Source organism: Pelobates fuscus, chromosome 5, assembly GCF_036172605.1.
Source record: "Pelobates fuscus isolate aPelFus1 chromosome 5, aPelFus1.pri, whole genome shotgun sequence".
Taxonomy (NCBI): Eukaryota; Metazoa; Chordata; class Amphibia; order Anura; family Pelobatidae; genus Pelobates; species Pelobates fuscus.
This window is the reverse complement of record NC_086321.1, coordinates 68,863,169-68,886,725: the sequence shown is the minus strand read 5'-3', so window position 1 is coordinate 68,886,725 and position 23,557 is coordinate 68,863,169. Positions and strand designations below refer to the sequence as shown.

Sequence of the window (23,557 nt, the reverse complement as noted above, 5' to 3'; positions counted from 1 at the left end):
TTTGTATTGCATAGCCATGTTACAATGCTAGCCCATGTGTTCTCTATTAAGGGTTAATAAGTATGTAAGGGTTTAGAAAAACACCCTTCTCATAGGGATTTGGGATAGTGCACAAGTAACTATTTTCTTTGTTTCCAAGATGAAGCACTGAAACTTCAATCTTGGAAGATGCTACCGGAATAACTTTATAGCTAAATACAATGGCTATTTTTACTCTGCATTATTCATTAAACTGTGATTTTAATACTTAGATATTCAAAGTTAATTCAATGCAAATTTCTACTTTTTTTTTTTACCAAAATGGACATAGTCAGTTATATTTTTACATTTTATATTGCGTTTTCCTTTTGGTTTCCTGTAAATTATATATATTTCTTGATTTATCCTATTTATTTGTGTCTTGGTATTTATTTCTCTGCTGAATGGTTCCCACATTTAAAGTGACAGTGCTGTTCCAGGGCAGCACCCCTTCATGTCATTACAAAAAGGACAGGAGAACAAAAATGGAAGAGTGGAGATAAAAGCATATATATATATATATATATATATATATATATATATATATATATATATATATACACACACACACACACACACACACACACACACACACACATATATATATATATACACACACACACATACATACATGGCATATATATATATATATATATATATATATATATATATATATATATATATATACACATACACACACACACACACAGATAAGGCCACAAAATATATACAATAAATCAAAATTAGCACTAATCGTGCAGGCAACAAATATTGCAACAGTCCTTTGGTATAAGGGTAGGATTGTGCAGCTACCAAGATTATCAGGTAGGGCACAGGTACAGAGTCACAAGACAATTATAGTGACATCAAGATCCAGAGGAAAATCAATGAACAAGTCTGCAGGGACAGGATCACTGGTAGTAAAGCCGGAACCACGGAACCAGAACACAGGATCGGAGGACACAATAACGAAGGACCAGGAGGACACAGGATGAAGACCAGGAGACACAGGACACAGGACACAGGACACAGGAGCCAAGAACACAGGAAACCAGGGAAACAGGAAACAAAAGGCAATGATCTGGCAAGGAGTGAGGGGAGAACCCAAACTAAATAGGTGCTAAACAAGGACCAGGTGAAGTGCTTAATGAAAAGAAATCAGGAACAGTGCCAAACAGAAGCAGTGGTGAGTATGAGTACTGCACGAGGGCAAATCAGCTAAGGAGTGTCGTGACACTTTTCTCTTCTTCTCCACAAATTCAGGAAGAATACCCGGGGAAGTTCCTGTTACAGTTACTAAATATTCTAAAATTCCCATCCCTTAATGTTAGGAAACTGACTCTCACTAGAAGATAAGTCTCATGCCAAAGAGCTTGAAACTTACTAGATCCACAAGTGTCCTCATCCAAGATACCCATTTTCTTTTGCAGCTAGTCCAAATGTATCTGACCATGTGTTTGAAAGGTGTTTATTTCATGTTTATTTGCCAAACACAATGAGTTATCACTACTTATATGTAAGAAATACCATTGTTTTAGACAACTGCTTCATCGATACTGAAATCAACCACCTTTAACCCCAGCAGCCTCTAAACTACTTTCAATTACTTCCTCCCTTGGACTATTGCAGTGGGCTAATTCTCCCACTCATGTAGCTGGCAATACCCTCAACCTTATTTTCTCCTATTCATGTACATTATCTAATATCTGCAACACTCCATTTCCTCTCTCTGATCACCACCTCTTATCGTTTGCTCTCAATTACCCCCTCACCCAACAACCTCAGCCTTACCCCCCTCAGCTCAGGAGGAACCTTAACTCTATTGACCTCCAGCAGCTGTCGGCTGACATTGATTCACAATTGCTATCCATCCCTTCCCTCTCCTGTCCCTCACTGGCCATCTCCACATATAACACTACCCTCACATCTGCCTTGAACACTGCAGCCCCACTCCAAACATGCACCTCGAGGAGAACACGACCCCAACCTTGGCATAATAAATCAACACGCTATCTGCAGAGTTGCTCCCGCTGTGCTGAACGCTCCTGGAGGAAGTCCCGCACCCAGGCAGACTATCTTCATTATAGATTCATGTTGCTTTCATACAGCGCAGCCCTTGCCCTCGCCAAACAGTCCTACTTTTCCTCTCTCATTAGTTCATGCTCCCGCAATCCCAGATGTCTCTTTGACACTTTTTTTTTTTTGTCTTTTAAATTCTTTATTTTTATTGTGCAAAAGTGAACAAGTCGTCCTGCACCGTCCCAATAACGAGTGCAAGGACATGCATACAACACTATGAAGCAGAGTACATACAATTTTAACTATCATAATGAAACACTTGCTTCGTTTCGCTGGTTCAGCACATTTTTTTTTTCAGTATAAAACATATATGCTAAGCGTTGCTGGAATATGTGAGTGTACGTTATGGCTGTCGGTCTGTATATGCCTATAGGCCTGGTAACATTTACATAAACTAGAGATAAATGTTTAACAATTGGGGAACAGTGTTGCAACCTATTATTATGCTCGAGAGAGAGCAACAGGCAGACATGACTACGCTGCTAAACGCATTTTTCATGACATGCTGCCAGTGTGGTGTGACAGTACATACAGCACCGTTTTAAATGAGTATACTTAATCTGTCCGACCCCCTTAGTAAATTAGGTTAAGTGCTTGTGGCCCTTCGTTCCTAAATGTAGTGCGATTTCGTATGGTATTCGGTGTAGTTACTTACGTAATGTGAGGGTTGTGCGTTGTACAAGTTGGCTTAGGTATTCGTTCGGCTCGGCGGTTTTACCCGGCGTATGAGTCTGCTAGTTGTGTAGCTAATATTCATGAGCTATGTTAGTATCAGGAGCTCGTAGTAGCATTGTTATGGGTGGTGAGGCTCACGGCCTCATATGTGTCGCTGTGCGATGTATAGTGTCGCTGTACCTAATGAGTGTGCATTTACTGCCAAGCTCGTTATGGGCATCACGGCTATAAGTTATATACTCCAGGGATACATGGGGTGTGCAGAGTTGGGGCATAGTCATCACAGGATGTAGACTACCATGCATTTAAGGCTACGGATTACACATCATAAAATCTGAAACAAATAACTGGGGCCCGAGGCCCGTGCCACTACATAGGTGGTGTTTAAGCTTGGTTGGCCTTCCATTTTTCAGGCAAATACTAGGGCTTACAGTGAAAGCAGATTAACCATCTACAATCGTGAGGTTACTTTGGGAAGGAAAAAACATAAAATAACGAATTAACATAGCTTGCAAGAGAAAAATAAAAACGAAAGGAAAATGAAAAAATGCGGTGATAAGAAGTGTCATATGTGTGGCTATATTGCCAGTAGTAGTCAAACCGGTCCTGCTGCCACATTACAGTCTGGCGTGCTTTTAGAAGTGTGCACTTGGGTTGGAGTCCAGCTTCAAGTGGTAGCCTTGGCGTACGGGTCTGAAGGCCTCTCCCTGGGGATAAACTCTGGGGCATTCAAGGCATCTCTTCCTAGTGTGACTGTGCGGCCCGGTGGGCACGGTGTGGTTGTGAGCGAGTCTGTGGGTAAGTTGAGCAGGCCCAATATCGCCACCGCTTCTTGCATGTCCCTGATACTGTGTTTGGCATCACCTTTGTCAATGTGTATGGTGCGGCTGGGTCCCCAGCGATACCTGATTTGATGGAGCCGAAGTAGGGCCGTGAATGCGTTCATCGATCTTCTCCACGCTAATGTCCCACCAGAGAGGTCCGCAAAGAAGGAGAGGGTCATCCCCTCGAAGTGGTAGGTGGCTTGGTTTCTAATGGCATCCTGCACCGCTCTCTTATCGTTGGCGGACTGAAATTGGACTATTAGGTCCCTCGGGGCAGTCGGCGGGGCCTTCAGTGGTTTTGGTGTGCGGAAGAGGCCCTCCAGGGTGATTGCTTTCACAGTTTTAGGGGTCAGTAGCTCAGCGATGAGCCGTCTGACAAAGTGCGGTAGTTCTGCGTCTGGTATTGAGTCGGTGACACCCCAGAGTTTTAAGTTCTTTCTGCGGTTCTTGTCTTCCTGTGCAGAGATTTGTTGCTCCTGCTGCCAGGATTTTTGTTGTAGTGCCCGGACTGCCGTTTGGAGATCCGCTAGCTGGGTGGTGTGATCAGTGGAGGAGGCTTCCACCGCTTTCAGCCTCGTCGTTATGCCCTGAATGTCACCTCTTATGAGGGCCACCTCGGCCGCGAGTTTCTCGTGATGGGTCGCCATTAGGTCCCTGATCGCCTCCATGGGTACTGGAGTAGGGGTTTTCTTGTGGATTTGCGCCTGTGCGATCACTGGGGCAAGCTTGGCCGCCACGGGGGTACTCCCTTCGTCGTCTGAGGAGCCCTCCGTGAAGTCGGAGCAGCCGCCATGTAAGTACGCCATCTTGGCCTCCGCCGCCTCGTGTGCTTGCCGCCACAGTTCCCCGATATCCCTGTTCTGGCGAGGGCTGTTGGGTTTTGCCTTTTTATTTTTCCGACCCATCTGGTTCTTGCAGGTCTTAGGCGTTCTCTTGGCGAGTGTAAGCTGGGTGTGAAAGCCCTTATTCCACGATTTATTAGCTGTCTGGCCCGGAGAACTGCGGCCATGCGACCGTTCTTTGACACTTTTAATTCCCTTCTCCGCCCTGCTGTGGCCACCCCCCAAACTAACCTTACAGCTAATAGCTTTGCATGTGTCAGGGTACCTGAAGTCTCTACCTCCGAGAGAGGTAGAGACTTAGACGTCCATCCGTCCGGACGGGCTGTTTCCTCTGTTCCTCGCGGTCCATCCGGTCACGTAAACGCCGGCCGCGAGGGACTCACTTCCTTTTCTAGCATGACGTCCGGAAACCGACGTCATGACGCCAACCCGGAACGACCTGTCACTCAATCCTTCAGAGACTAATCAGGACTCGTCGGAGGCGTGTCTACCCTTCCGAGCCAGGGTATTTAAACTTGCTTCTCCCATTTGCTCATTGCCCTGTCGTGGTTCTAGTCTGCCTAGTCACACAGTGCTCTTGTATTTCTGTTATCCCTTTGGTTCTGACCCGGCTTGTTTGACTTACTCTGTTTATCTCTGTTACCCTTGACCCGGCTTGTTCCTCGCTTACCTGTCTTCTCGTTCCCTCGACCTCGGCTTGTCTTTGACTATTCTCTATATTCTCCGTACGTTAGTCCGACCATTCTAAGGTCCGGTATACGTATCCTGTACCTGTTTGTACTCTGCGTGTTGGATCCCTGTCCCGATCCTGACAGCATGTTACTTTACTGACAAGATTGAACAGCTAAGGAAACAATTCTCCCCTCCTTGCCGTTCTCTTTCTCAACCACACATAAATCATGCCTTCCCTACCCTTCAGACTTTCTCCCCAGCTACTGAACAAGAGGTGGCTGCGCTTCTCCATTCCTCTCGCCCCACCACTTGCCCACTCGATCCTGTCCCATCTCACCTCATCAGATCTCTCTCCCCTTGTCTTGTGCCTATCCTAACACACATCTTTAACTGCTCTCTCTCTTCTGGCACTGTTCCTGCTGACCTTAAACATGCCACTGTAATACCTATCCTGAAAAAAACATCTCTTGACCCGTCCTCCCCCTCTAACTATCGTCCCATATCCCTGCTCTCTTACTCATCAAAGCTTTTGGAAAGACTTGTCTTTGCCCGTGTGTCTCACTTCCTTAATTCCAATGCTCTCCTTGACCCTCTTCAGTCTGGCTTCCGCCCTCTCCACTCTACCGAGACCGCTCTTATCAAGGTGACTAATGACCTAATCTCCGCCAAATCCAAAGGTCACTACTCCATATTAATTCTCCTTGACCTCTCTGCTGCCTTTGACACAGTTGATCATGCTCTCCTCCTTGAAACTCTTCAATCACTCGGTCTCTGTGACTCTGTCCTCTCTTGGTTTTCCTCCTATCTCTCCCAACGCTCATTTAGAGTCTCCTTTTCCAAGGATACCTCCTCCCCTCGCCCTGTCTCAGTTGGAGTTCCCCAAGGCTCTGTCCTTGGTCCCCTTCTATTTTCTCTTTATACTGCCTCTCTTGGAAAACGTATTGCCTCTTTTGGATTCAACTACCACCTGTACGCTGATGACACTCAGATATACCTCTCCTCACCGGACCTCTCCCCTGCTGTCCTGCAACGTGTCACTGCTTGCCTCTCTTCCATCTCTGACTGGATGTCGTCACGCTTTCTCAAACTTAACATCTCTAAAGCTGAACTCCTTGTCTTTCCTCCTCCTAATACTGATCCTCCTCTCTCCCTCTCCCTTCAAGTCAGTGATATCCACATAAGTCCATCCCTACAAGCGCGCTGTCTTGGCGTCATACTTGACTCTGGTCTCACCTTTGAGTCTCACATCCAGTTTGTTGCCAAGTCCTGTAGGTTCCAACTCAAAAACATAGCCCGCATCCGCCCCTTTCTTACGCAAGATGCTACCAAGGAGCTTGTCCATGCTCTAGTAATTTCCCGCATGGATTACTGTAACCCTCTCCTGATTGGCCTCCCCAAAAGCCGTATTGCCCCGCTACAGTCTGTAATGAATGCTGCAGCTAGACTGATTTTCCTCTCCAGTCGGTCCTCTCACACCTCACCCCTCTGCCAGTCCTTACATTGGCTCCCTGTATCCTATAGAAGTCAATTCAAAGTGCTAACCCATACATTCAAAGCACTGAACAATTCCAGACCCTCTTATATCTCTTCACTGATCCAGAAGTATGCCCCTCCTCGTACCCTCCGCTCTGCCCGTGACCACCTCCTGACCGCTGCTCACACCCGTACGGCCAACTCGCGCTTGCAGGACTTATCACGGGCAGCTCCTCTCTTATGGAATAACTTGCCTACTGCCATCAGACTCTCCCCTAGTCTTCAATCATTTAAGAAGGGCCTTAAAACCCATCTCTTCAGGAACGCATATGGCCTCCCAGAGTAATCTCTCCCTTACATACCTGTCTCTTGCTCTCTCCTATGGGACAGTGCTTTGCTCTCTCCTCCAGCTCTGCTCCACTCCTACTTGATATTTCCTATCCTAATGTTTCTAATACCCCACCTCCTATAGACTGTAAGCTCATTTGAGCAGGGTCCTCTTCAGCCTATTGTTCTTGTAAGTTTTCTTGTAATTGTCCTATTTATTGTTACATCCCCCCTCTCATAGTATTGTAAAGCGCTACGGAATCTGTTGGCGCTATATAAATGGCTATAATAATAAATAATAATAATAACCACATCCTACTTAGGAAGGTTAGACCCCAACATCCATAACAAACCAAAATTACACAGTAGAGCAGGTACCCTTAGATCTCATCGATTTGGTGATCATGACAAGGTGTTCAGTAACTTCATATAACTTTTACAATTGCTTGACATGGGTAGATAGCATCGGTCCTTCTCCCAAGATAATACCTCTTACTCGTTTTCACATGGTGCTTTTTCAGAAGTAACCTTTTGTCTATGGTTATTTCTAACCAGGTCAGACCATGCTATCATAGAGTTATTTCTTTCCATTTCCAAAATATTTGGCCCCATGAAGTTGGAGGTATGAGTTCTTCATTGATTAAAGCTAAAAAATATTCTGAATATTCAGATTGAACTAGACAGCTTCCTTGTTGACATTCTGTCCCAGCAGAGGGGGAACAAAAATAAGAGGTCTTTGCTAGAAAAGCTTTTGTGCTGCCTATGGTTTCTTAACATATTATATTGTGCTATGCAGCAATTTAAATTTCCTTCTAATTATTACTGACTGACTATACAGTAAATGCTTTGTAAGTCATTTTACTGAGATCAGTACAGTTTTAACTTTAGTTCAAGCTAGTGCATCAGAAAAGTTCAAAATTAACTAAACAATTACAAGGTATGTAACAACAGATATACAATGCATTTACTGTGTTAAAGATTCAGGTATATTTTGTGATAAAGTACAGGACACTATATTTATGGGACCTAAATTATGGATGCCACCCCAACCAGCAGCCAATCCGATGCAATATTAGTAGAGTGATTACTAGAAATACTTTACTCTCGTAGGATGTTTTGTTTATATTTACAGTGGCATTGTTAGGGTTAAGTGAGTTAGCACTCATACACACTTCTTTTTTCATCCTAATTGGCAGATATTAATGTGTGGATTATGGAAAAACTAAAGCACTTTACATCAAGTTGGAGAATCAATCTTTAAATCCATCCTTTAACCCAAGCTTCCTCAAACTCTGGCCCACCAGATGTTGCTGAACTACAACTCCCATGATTCTATGAATGAAATAGATAGACTGAGAATAATGTAGTTCAGCAACATCTGGAGGGTTGGAGTTTGGGGAAGCCTGCTTTAACCCCTTAAGGACCATATGCCTGTCTACTCTATGACATAATGCAGTGCAGGGCTTCCATAACCAGTGATGGCATACCATCATTCAGTATATGTACTAGCAGGAGTTCAATCTCTGCTGGTATCAAGAACCCCCAGCTATCTTCCCATACCAGGGGGTCCACTCTATCAGCTGGGGCCACAGTAAGTGGCTGCAGACTGACAAATGGGCTGTGTGCAGCACTCAAAGTGAGTTCAGCACATAGCCCTTTAAATACCATGGTATTTTAGTCACTGATCCCAGCCTGCTGCCTTTTAAAATTAGCGACACCCAGGTATCTTTCAATACCTGGGGTTCACCCTCTGTAAATTGGGACCACAAATAGTGGTCCAAGACTGACAGAAGAGCAATGTGCAGAGCTCAAAGTAAACGCTGCAAATAGCTTTTTCAATGGATTTAAATAGTGCGATCACACTCAGCAGAGGTAATTTCAAATGTGCCAAAATCCATATAATGTGCCCTAAGCCTGGCACAGTCGCCCCTACCATGAGGGAGACATCCAGGGTCTAAAAATGACCTGGGGAGGTCTCCCTGCATGACGCTTAGTCACAGATCGGAACTGGGCTTTTCAACTGCCAAGCACCAATCTCTGTCTGCTGGAGCTGCAGCATAAGAGGTAGTTCTCCTTCTCATGCTGCAGTCACGCGGCAAAGATGGCTCACAGTGACCTTTGTACTGTTTGAGCTATGAAATCCCTCTGCTGATGTCAGTATTAACACAAGCAGAGGGAATCCATCAGAGGTGGGATTAAGGGGTTAAATTGGAAGATGTGATTGAAGGGTGGTATGCAGGCTTTGAGTATAGATATGATTAGGGGTTGGAATTTTAGGTTGGTTTATTGGTGTAATTGGATTATGGGTAGAAACAGAGGTTGGATTATTAGTTGGATTAAGGTTTGGATTAGGGACAGGATTGGTGGAAAAGGTATACATGTGGGGTGTCAATGTACTGTTTGCAGTAGTGGGACATGCATATCCTGTAAATTGCCAAACAAAAAATAAAAATATAACAGAAACAAATAACTAATTTGGCCTAGGTTTGTGATAAAATTGTTAAATGAAAAGTGTCAATAAACTCTTGGTTACATAGCTTGGGGGCTGTACTTTCTACAAACATATAGTGTAGCCATTATGAATCATGTGACTTTTATTAGAGTTGCCCAACTTTGCAAAGTTTTAGATTTAAAACCATAATTCACTCCTTAATTTGCATCCTTGCTAAATTGGGCATTTTAACAATCAGGACTAATTATTGAATCTGTTAGTTTTCTTTTGTTGTACTTTCATTGTATTTGATGTATCAAAATGATTAAATGTAAAACTGCAACAACAAGAAAAAACGATATAATTTTAAATTTTTTTAAATTGTATTCTATTTTATATTGCATTTTGTCTACATGTAGGAGATCAAAAGAGTCCTATTTCTCTTTTTTTTTTTTTAAATATGATTTATAATATATATTGGTGCACTTAAAGGGTAAATTGTGGTGGAATGAACACGAGGCAAAAGGGCCAAAAGGGTCACAAACGCGTCACATCTCAAAAAAAGCAGTGGTCCTATTGGGTATCGTTAATTTGAGCTAGAAATTAAGTTGCACCTTAAGCAGACCTTGCATGGTACAGGAGGATTAAATCAAAGTAATTTCTCATGAAGCAGAAAATGCAGGTTCATGCAACAGTAATCATGAGAACTTTATCATGCAGAAAACTATCAAATTCCCCGTTTGACAATTTTTTCAATTTATAGCATTTTTATGGTGTTTTTATTTTTTTTTATAAATAAAAAGTCATTCAGACTCCAACTCCACACATATAATAAATGAGGACATACACAGGATGCATGTAAATTAAATGTGAAGTTTAAAAATAAAATAAAACACTCACACGTTGCTTTTTCTGACCGATTAGGATCATTAACTAAACTCATTACATCAAAAATGTGTGGGAATTAAACAAGTTGGCGGTGTTGCTTTCGAGGGAAACCAAGTAGAGCATCTATAGACAGCGGTCAACATAACATGTCCTTAATCAGGGGTTATGTTTTTTTTTAAAACCTTTAATGGTTTTAATTGCATTGAGTAAAACCTAGTTTGTGTTTTAAAGTGATGCATTTAGTTTACCATGATACGCCCTATTGCACATGAAATGGACACACTTAAGATTAAGAAAAAGTAAAGAAAAAGGAGAAAACACATTGTTTAACCCCTTAATGACCAAACTTCCGGAATAAAAGGGAATCATGACGTGTCACACACGTCATGTGTCCTTAAGGGGTTAAAATCATGGATAAAAATATTTATTTTATTATATTTTTTTTTTTTTTTTTTTTTTTACAAAACAAAGTCCATTAAAATATGACAGGAAAATGAAAAAGAAAACACAGAATTTGTTTTTCATCTCTAAATTATAAATGGCATTTCATTGCTAACGGCATGAGCAATGTGCTGTAATGGTTAAATGGGTCATAATATGGCTGTACAATCATAAAACTTCAAAATGTGCTTCTGAACAGATGGCTTTTAAAAATGGTTCATGTGTTTGTGCATGTCTCATTAAGTTATGCAAAGCCTGGACTATATATAAAAAGCTATACTATCTTCATACATACCTTAAAATAATTGTGTACAGTAGGTATGTATTTCCATTGGTGTATGCAAATATTACCGATTACTAATTATTCTTTCCTAATGAATGATAAAGAATTTACCAAAAAAAAAAAAAAAGAAAATTGCAAAATAGCACTTTCAGATACAGAGTTATTTGAGTTAAGTGGCGCAATAAGAAGGATAAATGTAATGTCCCATGGATATTGCATCACTGTTAGAATGTTGCTCCAAGTGATGGTTTCTGGTTGTGTAGTTATAACTCTGGTTTTATACAAAATACCCTTTATTGGTAATTGTCATTATAGTTACATTAAAATGCCTTTTTTTAACAGATGATTTCCATAGAAAAAAATAGATTTCTGAAACATAAAAAGTGTATGAATTTCATTCAAGCATATAAACAAAGCTATTTTTTTTTATATGTATATAATTTTTCCACTCTTTACAAAATAAAACCATTTCTGATAGGCAGTTATTACTTATTCATCTATGCTCCTAACGTTTCTTCATAAACTTCTCTTTGATAATGGCTATGGTAGGATTACAACGCTAGGCATTAAAAACCCACTCTCCTATCCCACTCCATCAATGGTACATACCCAATTTATAGATGCTCATTAGGAAGGTGGATCACACCCCTTAATTCCACCTAGACTACCCGTATTAAGTGGTAATGTGTTTGGGTTTCCGAAAGTTCCAGGTATTGTGTGCAAAATACCTGATAGAATCACCAGACAATCAGGAGAATGTTCGACTGTAGTCCAGCGCAAAACACCTGGTAGAGCTCCTCAAAGGGTCAGATGTTCCATTATAACGTCCAGATTGTTGGGCAGATGTCTAATAACGCTGATCTGCAGAACTGTTAGGCAGTAGGTCATACCGGCCATTATAGATCACAGCCCCTGGTGGGTAACAAATCACATCTGGCTCAGCAGGATTCAAGGGCACCATGCCATGTGCCTGCTCGTCCTGCTCCGGCTTGGTGGTGGCTGTGAAAGGGCGCATGTTAGTAAGCGATGGAGATGTCATTCTCCAGAAGAGGTTCTTGAGAGCTTTACGGAATTCCCTCCTCATCAGGCAGTACAGGATGGGATTGAGACAGCTGTTGGAGTGAGCCAGACACACAGTGATGGGGAATATATAAGCCTGGGTGGTGAAATATTCATAACTAAATTGCACTACATTCATTTTGATCAAAATACCCCAGGTGGTTAAGGCTTGGTTAGGAAGCCAGCACAGGAAAAATGAAAGTACCACAATGGTTACAGATTTGGTAACTTTAGATCTTCTCTTGGTGCTGGAGCTGCTTACATTCCTGTCTGTGATAAATCTTACTAAAAGGAGGTAACATATAGTAATTATTACCAAAGGGATCAAGAACCCTAGTAGAACTTTCTGAGCATGGTACAGTCCCAGCCAGAACTGAGCATTACCATTATTAACTGGAAATTTAACCAGACAAAGCACTTCACTGGACACAGTTGAAGTTGTGGAGAAAATTGCGTTTGGTAGGGACGCTAAAATAGCAGAAACCCAAATCAGAATACTGACCCACTTGGCAGAGCACCCAATGGGTCTTCTTTTCGATTTAAGAGCTGATGCCACAGAATAATATCTGGCTACACTCATGGCAGTGAGAAAAAACACGCTAGCATACATATTCATGGCTGTTACATAAGATACGATTTTGCACATAGCTTTGCCAAAAAGCCAGCTGAAGTCCAATGCGTTCTCCACTGCCCAGAAGGGCAAAGTCAATACGAACTGGAAGTCCGTCACAGCCAAACTGGTGACAAAGAGGTTGATGGAAGATTTCTTCCATCCTTGCTTAGTCTTCATGAGGTACAGCACCAGCACATTGCCCACCAGTCCTAGGGCACACACTACCGAGTAAACGATGGATATTATGATCCTCACTATGGCAGTGCTATCTCCAATGATATCGGATTTCTCAAAGTTAAAACCCCTGAATAAGTCCTGTAAGGACTCATTGGTCCTGTTGAGTTGTCTCTCCTCTAGGAAAAGTGGCAATATCCCCAGCAGATCGCTTTGCTCTGCTTCTTGCATTCTTGTTGCCATTAAGCAATAAGTAAGGTTGCAGCTGACATCCATCCCATGATAAACACACCTGATTCACTGGGCAAATGGCTGTGTGGCATGAATAATTTCTGAGAGAACCAAGTTCAGATCCAGCTCAGGGAGGAGTGGAACATAGAACCCGTGGAATCTACTCCGCATTCCTAAAGGTGGAACTGTATCCAGTTTGGTTGTTGTACAATGTTTAATGGCGATTTGGTGTACAGTGTTTAGTGGAGATCCTCTCCCGATTTTTAATGTTGAGGTGAGATCCTCTCCTGGAGTAGTGTTTGGTGGAGATCCTCTCCCGGTTTTTAATGTTGAGGTGAGATCCTCTCCTGGAATACAGTGTTTGGTGGAGATCCTCTCCTGGTTTTTAATGTTGAGGTGAGATCCTCTCCTGGAATACAGTGTTTGGTGGAGATCCTCTCCCGGTTTTTAATGTTGAGGTGAGATCCTCTCCTGGAATACAGTGTTTGGTGGAGATCCTCTCCCGGTTTTTAATGTTGAGGTGAGATCCTCTCCTTGTGTACAATGGATATCATCTATCTGTAACAATGTTTAGTGGAGTTCCTCTTTCTGTAACAAGGTTTAGTAGATATCCTCTTTCTGTAACAAGGTTTAGTGGAGATCTTTATATTTAGTAGAGAGCCTCTTTCTGTAACAAGGTTTAGTGGAGATCTTCTTTATATTTAGTAGAGAGCCTCTTTCTGTAATGATGTTTAGGTTCAGCTCCAAGAAAGAGTGACTGAACTCATCTGAGCACACCCCATGCAATACAATCTATCCAGAGGTTTCCTTCAAACTCTGCGAATTCTCCGTGCTTCTTCTAACTTATATTTTGCTTGCTGTCTCCGTCATCCTGGTGAGCAGAGCTGGTGAAATCCGGGAGGTAAATCATGCGCAGTGCTGACACGATGTTCTGCCTGGTGCTCTCCAGGGTTCTGAAGGGATCTCCTGAAGGTGCTCAAAGTCATTAGCAAGCAGCCAAGCGTGAGAGCTCAAACAAGTCTGATTCCTAGCGAACCACAGCACGGAAAACACAATAAAACCTGACTGTGCCTTGTAAAACCACTGAATGTCTTTTACAGGGGAAATCTGCGGATTCAATGTACATTGCAGTGTAGCAGTGCCAGCAAACAAGCAAGATCAGTGAGGACATTGCCAAAATAAACGGGACATAGGTTACTATATATATATATATATATATTAGCATGATTTTCAGATTTGGCAAAGAAGAAGGCATTTTATCTCTCCAGCTAAGTACAATGTTTCAATTGTTTATTTGGTTTATTTTGTTTTTATTATTTAACGCAAAAGTGGTACTTTATAAATAAGTGATAATATTAATTAAAAAAAAAAATGCATTGCTTTAATTAAATGGCTGGGAGATTCAGATCATTTTCTGACGATTGTCAGACAAATTTCAGCTGAGAAGATGCAAAGTGTAATTAAGTTTCTTCTTTTTCTCCTACTGACAGTAATTCCAAGCATGTACACTAGGGGGAGGTAATGTTTCAATGGATAAGGAAGATTTACTTTCAGGAAGAAAAAAAAACTATAGAAATTGATAGCACATGAGTTGCACTTATTAGATATATTTATTCCATCATCACAGAGCTCTTTGCTTTCTCTGAGAGTTATATTTTCCAAAATAGGCAATTACATATTTATGCAAATATGTAATTGAAAATAAAAGGCAGTAAAAAGCTGACTGCTTAAAACATTGAGGATCACAATAAAACAAATATTACATACAGCTCATGAGCAAAAGGGTTGTTTAAATGTCTAATAACTCAGCATTAGAGTATAGAGCGTGATACAGTTGGAAATAAAATGATCTTTGAATGACAATAAGAGGTAACAGAGCTACATCCAGATTCATGGCACCTCTGACCCCCACCTTCAAGACTTCTCTAGGGCTGCACCGTTCCTATGGAACTCCCTTTCCTGCTCCATTAGACTCTCGCCGAGTCTCAGTTACTTCAAAAGACCATTAAACTCACTTCCTTAAGAAAGTATATCAATAATACCTCCCTGCACCTTGATAACCCATCCTACTTCTTCTCCTGCAACCATGTCATCAAATAAACTTCACTGTAATGTAAACTATTCTAGTAACCAACTTTTTCCTTTACACGAAAAACATCCTAGTCTTACCTATTGATCCACTTTACCCCACTCTCATTAGAATGTAAGCTCGTTCCAGCAGGGCCCTCAACACCTTCTGTTACTGCGTGTCCAGCTCGCCTTGTTGCAAATATATTTCTGCTACTCCACCTATTGTATAATACTGTGGAATTTGTTGATGCTTTTTTTGACTGAAAGTCAGCCATGCACAAAACGAGTTGTACCAAATGATCATTAAAATACAGTATTTTTTTATTGAATATCCTATAGAAAGTGTGAGCTACTCACAAATAAATTATTCCTACTAGGGGTATTTAATAATAGACTTGGGCACAGTGTAAAAAGTTGTTTCATCTCAAAAATAAAAATATGTTGGGACACCTGAATTTTGTCCATAATGTGGTTTGGCTTGTCCACCCACGTTTCAGTAATGAGGAAAGAGTTGGGGAAACAAATCATAAAAAACAGAAAGGAGCAAAAATGGGTCAGTCAGTGTACTACAAAATATACACATGATATAAGTACTATATTTATATTTTGCTGTTCACTGATAGGCAAAGTTTCCCACCATTTGGTTCACAGAACGAGTGAGAAAACGTAACCGATAAAGAGAAGAAGAGGAAAAATATTTTTAAAAAAAAAGCTATATTTATATGTATATATATCTATTGGTCACTTCTCACTTGATCAGTGAGTACAATTAACATTTAGTGGCTGTTCACCAGTCATTAATCATATTTTATTTCCCATTAATCATCAATCATTGATAATTTTTCATTCTGAATCATATGAACATGCTCGGCCATTGCGCAAGTCATTTGGTTTGTGATTCAGCCACACTTCGACTCAGAGTTCAGGAATTAGTACAATCAGCGGATCGGCACAAATTAGGAGGAATTGCAGTTTGTAATGAAACAAATCTCCAAGTATACTTAATAATAGACCTTATCTTGCATAATGCACACATTGCTTGGAAGGTCCCAAACTCAATTCAAGTTCAAGCTTGCTAATTAATGCTATAGAATTAACTTTAGTAAACACATAATTAACACATTTAACAGACAATCTCGTATGTTTCATTTAAAACATCCTAACATGTAAACATATATATTAAAAAAACATCCATTAAGATATCCAATCTAGAATCTGTATAAAACATAAAATATATTTTTTATCAAATAAACTATTTTATACTTTGTTAAATTAGTTTTTTCTCATTTCCTTTTTACTCTCTCAACCCCCTCCATATGATACTTATGTAATTTATGTTGACCACAGAAACATCACCTACCTGTCACTTTGTTCGCTATACTGCTTCATGTGCCATTTATTTTACACAGCGATCCTGCATCGCTGCTCTTAAAGTCGTGTTCATCAGATGTGTAAATTTTTCTTTTACTTATTATAAAATGCGATGGAATACAAGTAAAAAAGTATATATTTTATTGTAATGGTTAACGTGTTAAGGGTATGACTAAGGTTAGGGATATGGCTAAAGTTAGAGCCATTTCAAGGGTTGGGGTTATACAGTTGCAAGAAAAAGTATGTGAACCCTTTGGAATGATATGGATTTCTGCACAAATTGGTCATAAAATGTGATCTGATCATCATCTAAGTCACAACAATAGACAACCACAGTCTGCTTAAACTAATAACACACAAAGAATGAAATGTTGCCATGTTTTTATTGAACACACCATGTAAATATTCACAGTGAAGGTGGAAAAAGTATGTGAACCCCTAGACTAATGACATCTCCAAGAGCTAATTGGAGTGAGATGTCAGCCAGCTGGAGCCCAATCAATGAGATGAGATTGGAGGTGTTGGTTACAGCTGCCCTGCCCTATAAAAAAACACACACCAGTTCTGGGTTTGCTTTTCACAAGAAGCATTGCCTGATGTGAATGATGCCTCGCACAATAGAGCTCTCAGAAGACCTACGATTAAGAATTGTTGACTTGAATAAAGCTAGAAAGGGTTATAAAAGTATCTCCAAAAGCCTTGCTGTTCATCAGTCCACGGTAAGGCAAATTGTCTATAAATGGAGAAAGTTCAGCACTGCTGTTACTCTCCCTAGGAGTGGCTGTCCTGTAACGATGACTGCAAGAGCACAGCGCAGACTGCTCAATGAGGTGAAGAAGAATCCTAGAGTGTCAGTTAAAGACTTACAAAAGTCACTGGCAAATGCTAACATCCCTGTTAGCGAATCTACAATATGTAAAACACTAAACAAGAATGGATTTCATGGGAGGATACCACAGAGGAAGCCACTGCTGTCCAAACGAAACATTTCTGCACGTTTACAGTTTGCACAAGAGCACCTGGAAGTTCCACAGCAGTACTGGCAAAATATTCTGTGGACAGATGAAACCAAAGTTGAGTTGTTTGGAAGAAACACACAACACTATGTGTGGCGAAAAAGAGGCACAGCACACCAACATCAAAACCTCATCCCAACTGTGAAGTATGGTGGTGGGGGCATCATGGTTTGGGGCTGCGTCAGGGCCTGGACAGATTGCTGTCATCAAAGGAAAAATGAATTCCCAAGTTTATCAATACATTTTGCAGGAGTACTTAAGGCCATCTGTCTACCAGCTGAAGCTCAACAGAAGATGGGTGTTGCAACAGGACAATGCCCCAAAGCATAGAAGTAAATCAACAACAGAATGGCTTAAAAAGAAGAAAATACGCCTTCTGAAGTGGCCCAGTCAGAGTCCTGACCACAACCGAATTGAGATGCTGTGGCATGACCTCAAGAAAGCGAATCACACGAGACATCCCAGGAATATTGCTGAACTGAAACAGTTCTGTACAGAGGAATGGTCAAGAATTACTCCTGACCGTTGTGCACATCTGATCTGCAACTACAGGAAATGTTTGGTTGAAGTTATTGCTGCCAAAGGAGGTTCAACCAGTTATTAAATCCAAGGGTTCACATACTTTTTCCACCTGCACTGTGAATGTTTACATGGTGTGTTCAATAAAAACAATGCAACATTTCATTCATTGTGTGTTATTAGTTTAAGCAGACTGTGATTGTCTATTGTTGTGAATTAGATGATGATCAGATCACATTTTATGACCAATTTGTGCAGACATCCATATCATTCCAAAGGGTTCACATACTTTTTCTTGCAACTGTAGCTTGGATAGGATAATATGGCCAAGGATAGACTTATGGCTATATTTAGGATTAAGGCAAAAGTTAGTCTTATGACTAGTTTAGGGTTAAGGCTAAGATTGGGGTTGTGTATGGGGTTATGGCTACAGCTGGGGGGGGGGGGGGCTTTTTCTAGGGCTACAATGGAACATACATGTCTTGGCTAGTTTATAATTAGTGGAAGCTAAGCGTCCAATAAAGCAGGTGTTGTTGCCTCTTATGATATAGAGTTTGTACAAATGTGTTACATCATTAAGTATGTGTGACATTATCTTATTTGCAGACATGAAAAATGGAAGCTTTGATGGACAATTGTTGTGTTGCTCCATATTGAGTTATGGATGCATTATCATTAATCACTAAGGGTTTAATGTATGGAATTAATTACTATTTCACTTTTTATTGTAAGTATCCTATTATTATGGTAATTTGTAAAGCTCACAGGCTGCAGTATATGGAAATGTTTGAGCATCTGCTTAAGGTGACCGTGTAGAAAGGACTGTCTGGTCACCAAGTCAACCTAAGTACATTTGATGGGTTTTGGTTGTATTGTTCTCCTTGCTGAAATCTCTTTAGTTCTTCATATATAAAGTAAAAGGTTTTGCTTCTGTATGCAGCCTAACTCCATTCCTTAGCCACGTCTCCCTTTTAAATAAATTACTTTCTGATTAGAGGGCAAACAGTGCATCTTTATAGTATTTCAAATACTTGCGAAGGGTAAAGTTGACCCAGGGCAGTCTTTAACGTGATGCAAACGGGGCAGCTGGGGGGCAAAAGACAGCTGCCCTGTGGGCCCTGCTGCCCCCACTAATCTTACCTTATCCCCCACGGGCCCGTCAGTGCAGTCAGGATATCACATACCAAGCAGGCCCACCAGGTTGACTTACGGGCACCCGGTGGGCTTGTATCAGCAAAGGCTCGGTCGAGCACGGTGGCCCTTTAATAGTGAAACCCTGCCCTTGCTTTTCGGCAGCACTGGGAGTAAGTGACTGCCGTGAGTCACTTCCTCCCACAGTGAGTCGCACGGGAGGAAGGTGGAATAGGAGGAGCAGCCCCCTTTGCCCGTAGGCTCCTGTTGGTAAAGATTGTCAGATAATATCACATAGTCATCGGCTCCTTTCCTGTTCGTTTAGTGCACAGTGAAGTGGTTTTACACTGTGTGAGGACTGATAATACAGGAGCTCATTGGGCACGCGTCCGATCAGCTTGGCAGCTAGGCTCTGCCAATTTCTTGCAATACATGTTAACCTTAATTTAATATGTAATCTTAATTTTTTTCCCAAGGTTTACCACATGCACATTTTCTCAAAGCTTGGTTTTATAATTGTTTATGATTTTATTCTATAATTATTGTCATTTTCTCAGTGGCTTCACTGTGCATTTATTGTTTTTGATGCCAAGGGCAAGATACTGTAACTAAAAATAAGTTTAGCTTTAGTAATTCAACACCACTTTTCCCATTGAACTTTAAGGGAAAATTCTTATTTGCTAGGGAGTCTGATCCTTACTCCCAACAACCTAAGGCACCACACTGGACTCCAGGAAGCCACCCTCCAGCAAAAGGTAGGAAAATGAAGGGTGGGTTTCCAAAAGTAAATGTTGTATGTCTGTCTGTGTGTGTGTCAGTATGTCTGTCTGAGTGTCAGTGTGTGTGTCAGTATGTCTGTGTGTCTGTCAGTATGTCTGTGTGTGTGTGTCTGTCAGTATGTCTGTGTGTGTGTGTCAGTATATCTGTCTGAGTGTCAGTGTGTGTCAGTATGTCTGTGTGTCTGTCAGTATGTCTGTGTGTGTGTCTGTCAGTATGTCTGTGTGTGTGTTAGTATATCTGTCTGTGTGTGTGTCAGTATGTCTGAGTGTCTGTCAATATGTCTGTGTGTATGTCAGTATTTCTCTCTGTGTGTGTGTCAGTATGTCTGTCAGCGTGTTTCTGTGTGTGTGTCAGATTGCCAGTGTGTGTCAATGTGGGTGTCAGTATGTCTTTCAATGTGTGTATCAGTATGTCTGTCAATGTGTGTCACTTTGTCTGTCAGTCTGTGTATCACAATGCGTATCAGTATGTCTGCCTGTGTATCACTATGTCTGTCATGTGTGTTTCAGTATGTCTGTCAGTATGTCTGTCTGTCAGTATGTCTGTCAGTTTTTGTGTGTGTCAGTATGTCTGTCAGTGTATGTGTGTGTCAGCATGTCTGTCAGTGTGTGTATCTGTGTGTGTCAGTGTGTAATTATGTCTGACAGTATATCTGCATGTGTGTCAGTGTGAATGTCAGAGTATCTGCTTGTGTACCAGTGTTAATATCTGTGTGTTTGTGTATCAGAGTGTGTCAGGCTGTGTATCTGTATGTGTGTCTGTACTGCATGTGTGTCAGTGTGTATATCTGTGTATTTGCATGTGTTTCAGTGTGCATGTGCGTGTATCACAGTGTGCATGTGTATCAGTATGTGTGTGTGTAGCAGTGTATGTATCTCAGCATTCAAATGCCAACACAAATACACTCCTGCATTCAAACTTCAACACTACATACAAACACACTCCTGCATTCAAACGCCAACACTACATACAAACATACTCTGTATATATATATATATATATATATACATATACACACCTCTGCATTCAAAACCCAACAATACACATAAATGCATGCTTGCATTCAAACGCCAACACCACATTCAAAAGCCAACACCACATGCAAAACACCCCTACATTTACACAAACATACTCCATACAAAAACATGCTTACATTCAAATACACAAACACTGCTCAGTGCTACACAGAACCCTGCAAGCATGGGAAAATGGAAGAGCTCCAGCTGTCAAAGCATTGTTGGAGTTGCACAACAGATAGGGTTCTACCTTTTGCCCACCCTTGCAATATGGGGAAGGGGGGGGCTTAAACAATTATTGCACTAGGGTCCTTTCTACTTTAGAAAATAGAGGGTCCAGGGGGCCCAAGCAAATGCTTGCCTATGGTCTAATCAACATTTAAGATGGCCCTGAGGGGACAATTAGTAAAAGGATAATGATTGGCTGTGTGGTGGTGGGATGTCAGCAGCTCACCGTACACTGATCTTACATTGGCTGATCTTAGTATTCGCAGAGTACATCTAATAGGGAAGTTGCTTTGATGAAAAAAAGTGATTTAGCTAAGGGGGTGGAGTTATGCTGGAAAAAAAACTAATGAGATTTGAATGTGGAGAAAATTACAGCATGAATATGAGCCAAAAATCTTTCAAATGCACTTAAATTGTGTTGGTACATGGTGTGTGTCTGGAGTGCACTTTTAATTCTAAAGTCACAATGTTTCTTCATTGTTTTAATGTTGGACTCTTTCTCTTTAGAGCCATTAGCAGGGTCTATAGGCTGCCAGAGTGGGAGACAGAGCCAAAACACTTCCAAGGCAAATATTTAACATGATTTCACAATAAAGAAGATATTGTTTAAGTGTTATTTGGTCCTACAACGTTGGTGAGCTGCTGACATTTGGTTCATCTGTTTGTCGTGGTACACATTGTCCTACATCATCTGATATTTCTATTATATTGGACTGACATTGAGCTACATGTAGAGCTCTTGTTTTTGTTTTGGAATACTAAATAAATACCATACCTGATGCAGCAGAAAACTGTTTGGTTTCCATGCAGGTTGGGGATCACATTAATGCTGTGAAAATCTGTGTCTGCATGTGAACTCTGGACGGGGAAGATATACCTCTATTGGCATGCCAACATCTTAGACATTTTGGCTAGTAACTGTAGACCTAAATTCTATGACATCCATTTACAAAACCTTGATTTCATTCAGTTAATGGTACATTCTTTCTCTGGCTGAGAATGTGTACTGGCCAGGACTTCAGTAGCAGAATTGAACCCAAAGGACTTGTCAGGGACAGAACTATGAGGGTCACACTGGTTGCTATTGTGAGCAGGCCCTGGGATTCTCCCAGTACGGATGGACGGGCCCATTGAAGAAGTGCCATTTTATGTATGTCTGTGTCTATAAGTGTGCTTGTGTGTGTACTTGTGTCTGTGTGCCTGCCTGTGTATATGTGTGTCTGTGTGTGACTGTGTACGCCTGTATTGTTGTGTGTCTGTTTGTATGGGCCTGCCTGTGTATATGTTTTATATCTCTTCACAGATCCATAGGTATGCTCCTTTTCGGTCTCTCCGCTCTGCCCGTGACCTTCTCCTGTCTGCTGCTCGCACGCATACGACCAACATGAGCTTGCCGATCTTCTCAGGGGCGGCTCCCTTCCTATGGAATAGCCTGCCTACCACTATCAGACTCCCCCCTAGTCTTCAATCATTTAAGAAGTGCCTTAAAACCCATCTCTTTAGGAAAGCTTATGGCCTCCAGAGTAACCTCTACCTCACATACCTGTCTCTTGCTCTCTCCTGAAGGGCAGCACTCTACTCCCTCCTTTAGCTCTGCTTCATTCCCACCTTATTTAATTGCTATTTCCTGTGCTAATGTGTTTTACACCCCACCTCCTATCAGTGGCGGATCCAGAGCCTGATCTCGGGAGGGGCACTTGTAGATTATTTAAAAAAAATAATCCTAGCACAATAACCACTACAGCTCAGTGTAGTAGTTATGGTGCCAGTAGTGCCAGGATCCCACCCCAGAGTAAGTAGTCATACCGTTTAAGAACAGTTTGACAACTTACCTGGGGTCTGCTGGGATATAGGGCATAGGAGAAGTGGTGTGTGTTAGGGGTGAAGTGTGTGTGAAAGGTGCAGTGTGTGTGAGCGGTGAAGTGAGTGTGAGTGTGTAAGGGTGGCAGTGTGTGTGTTAGGGGGCAGTGTGTGTATGGGGGCACTGTATGTCTGTGTGGGGCAGTGTGTGTATGGGGGGCACTGTGTGTATGTGTTTGGGGCAATGTGTGTATGGGGGGCAGCAGTGTGTGTAGGGCACTGTGTGTGTATAGGTGTGCAGTGTGTGCGGGGCAGTATGTGTATGGGGCAGTGTGTATGGGGACAGTGTTTGTGGGACAGTGTTGTATGGGGACAGTGTTTGTGGGCAGTGTGTGTTTGTGGGCAGTGTGTGTATGGGGGGCAGTGTTTGTATGGGGGGCAGTGTTTGTATGTGGGGGCAGTGTGTGTAGTGTTTGTATGTGGGGCAGTGTTTGTGGGTCAGTGTGTGTATGGGGTCAGTGTGTGTATGGGGCAGTGTGTGTATGGGGACAGTGTGTGTAGTGTGTGTATGGGGTCAGTGTGTGTATGGGGTCAGT

At 41.6% G+C, this 23,557-nt stretch overlaps 1 protein-coding gene across 1 annotated transcript; it reads right to left on the bottom strand.

The window, feature by feature from the left end:
- Positions 1-11,404: 11,404 nt before the first annotated feature.
- RXFP3 (relaxin family peptide receptor 3) lies at positions 11,405-13,315 on the bottom strand. The gene has a single exon (XM_063456837.1). It carries the CDS (start codon positions 13,073-13,075, stop codon positions 11,801-11,803), a length of 1,275 nt encoding a protein of 424 aa, XP_063312907.1. The 5' UTR covers positions 13,076-13,315; the 3' UTR covers positions 11,405-11,800.
- Between the last annotated feature and the right edge of the window lie 10,242 nt (positions 13,316-23,557).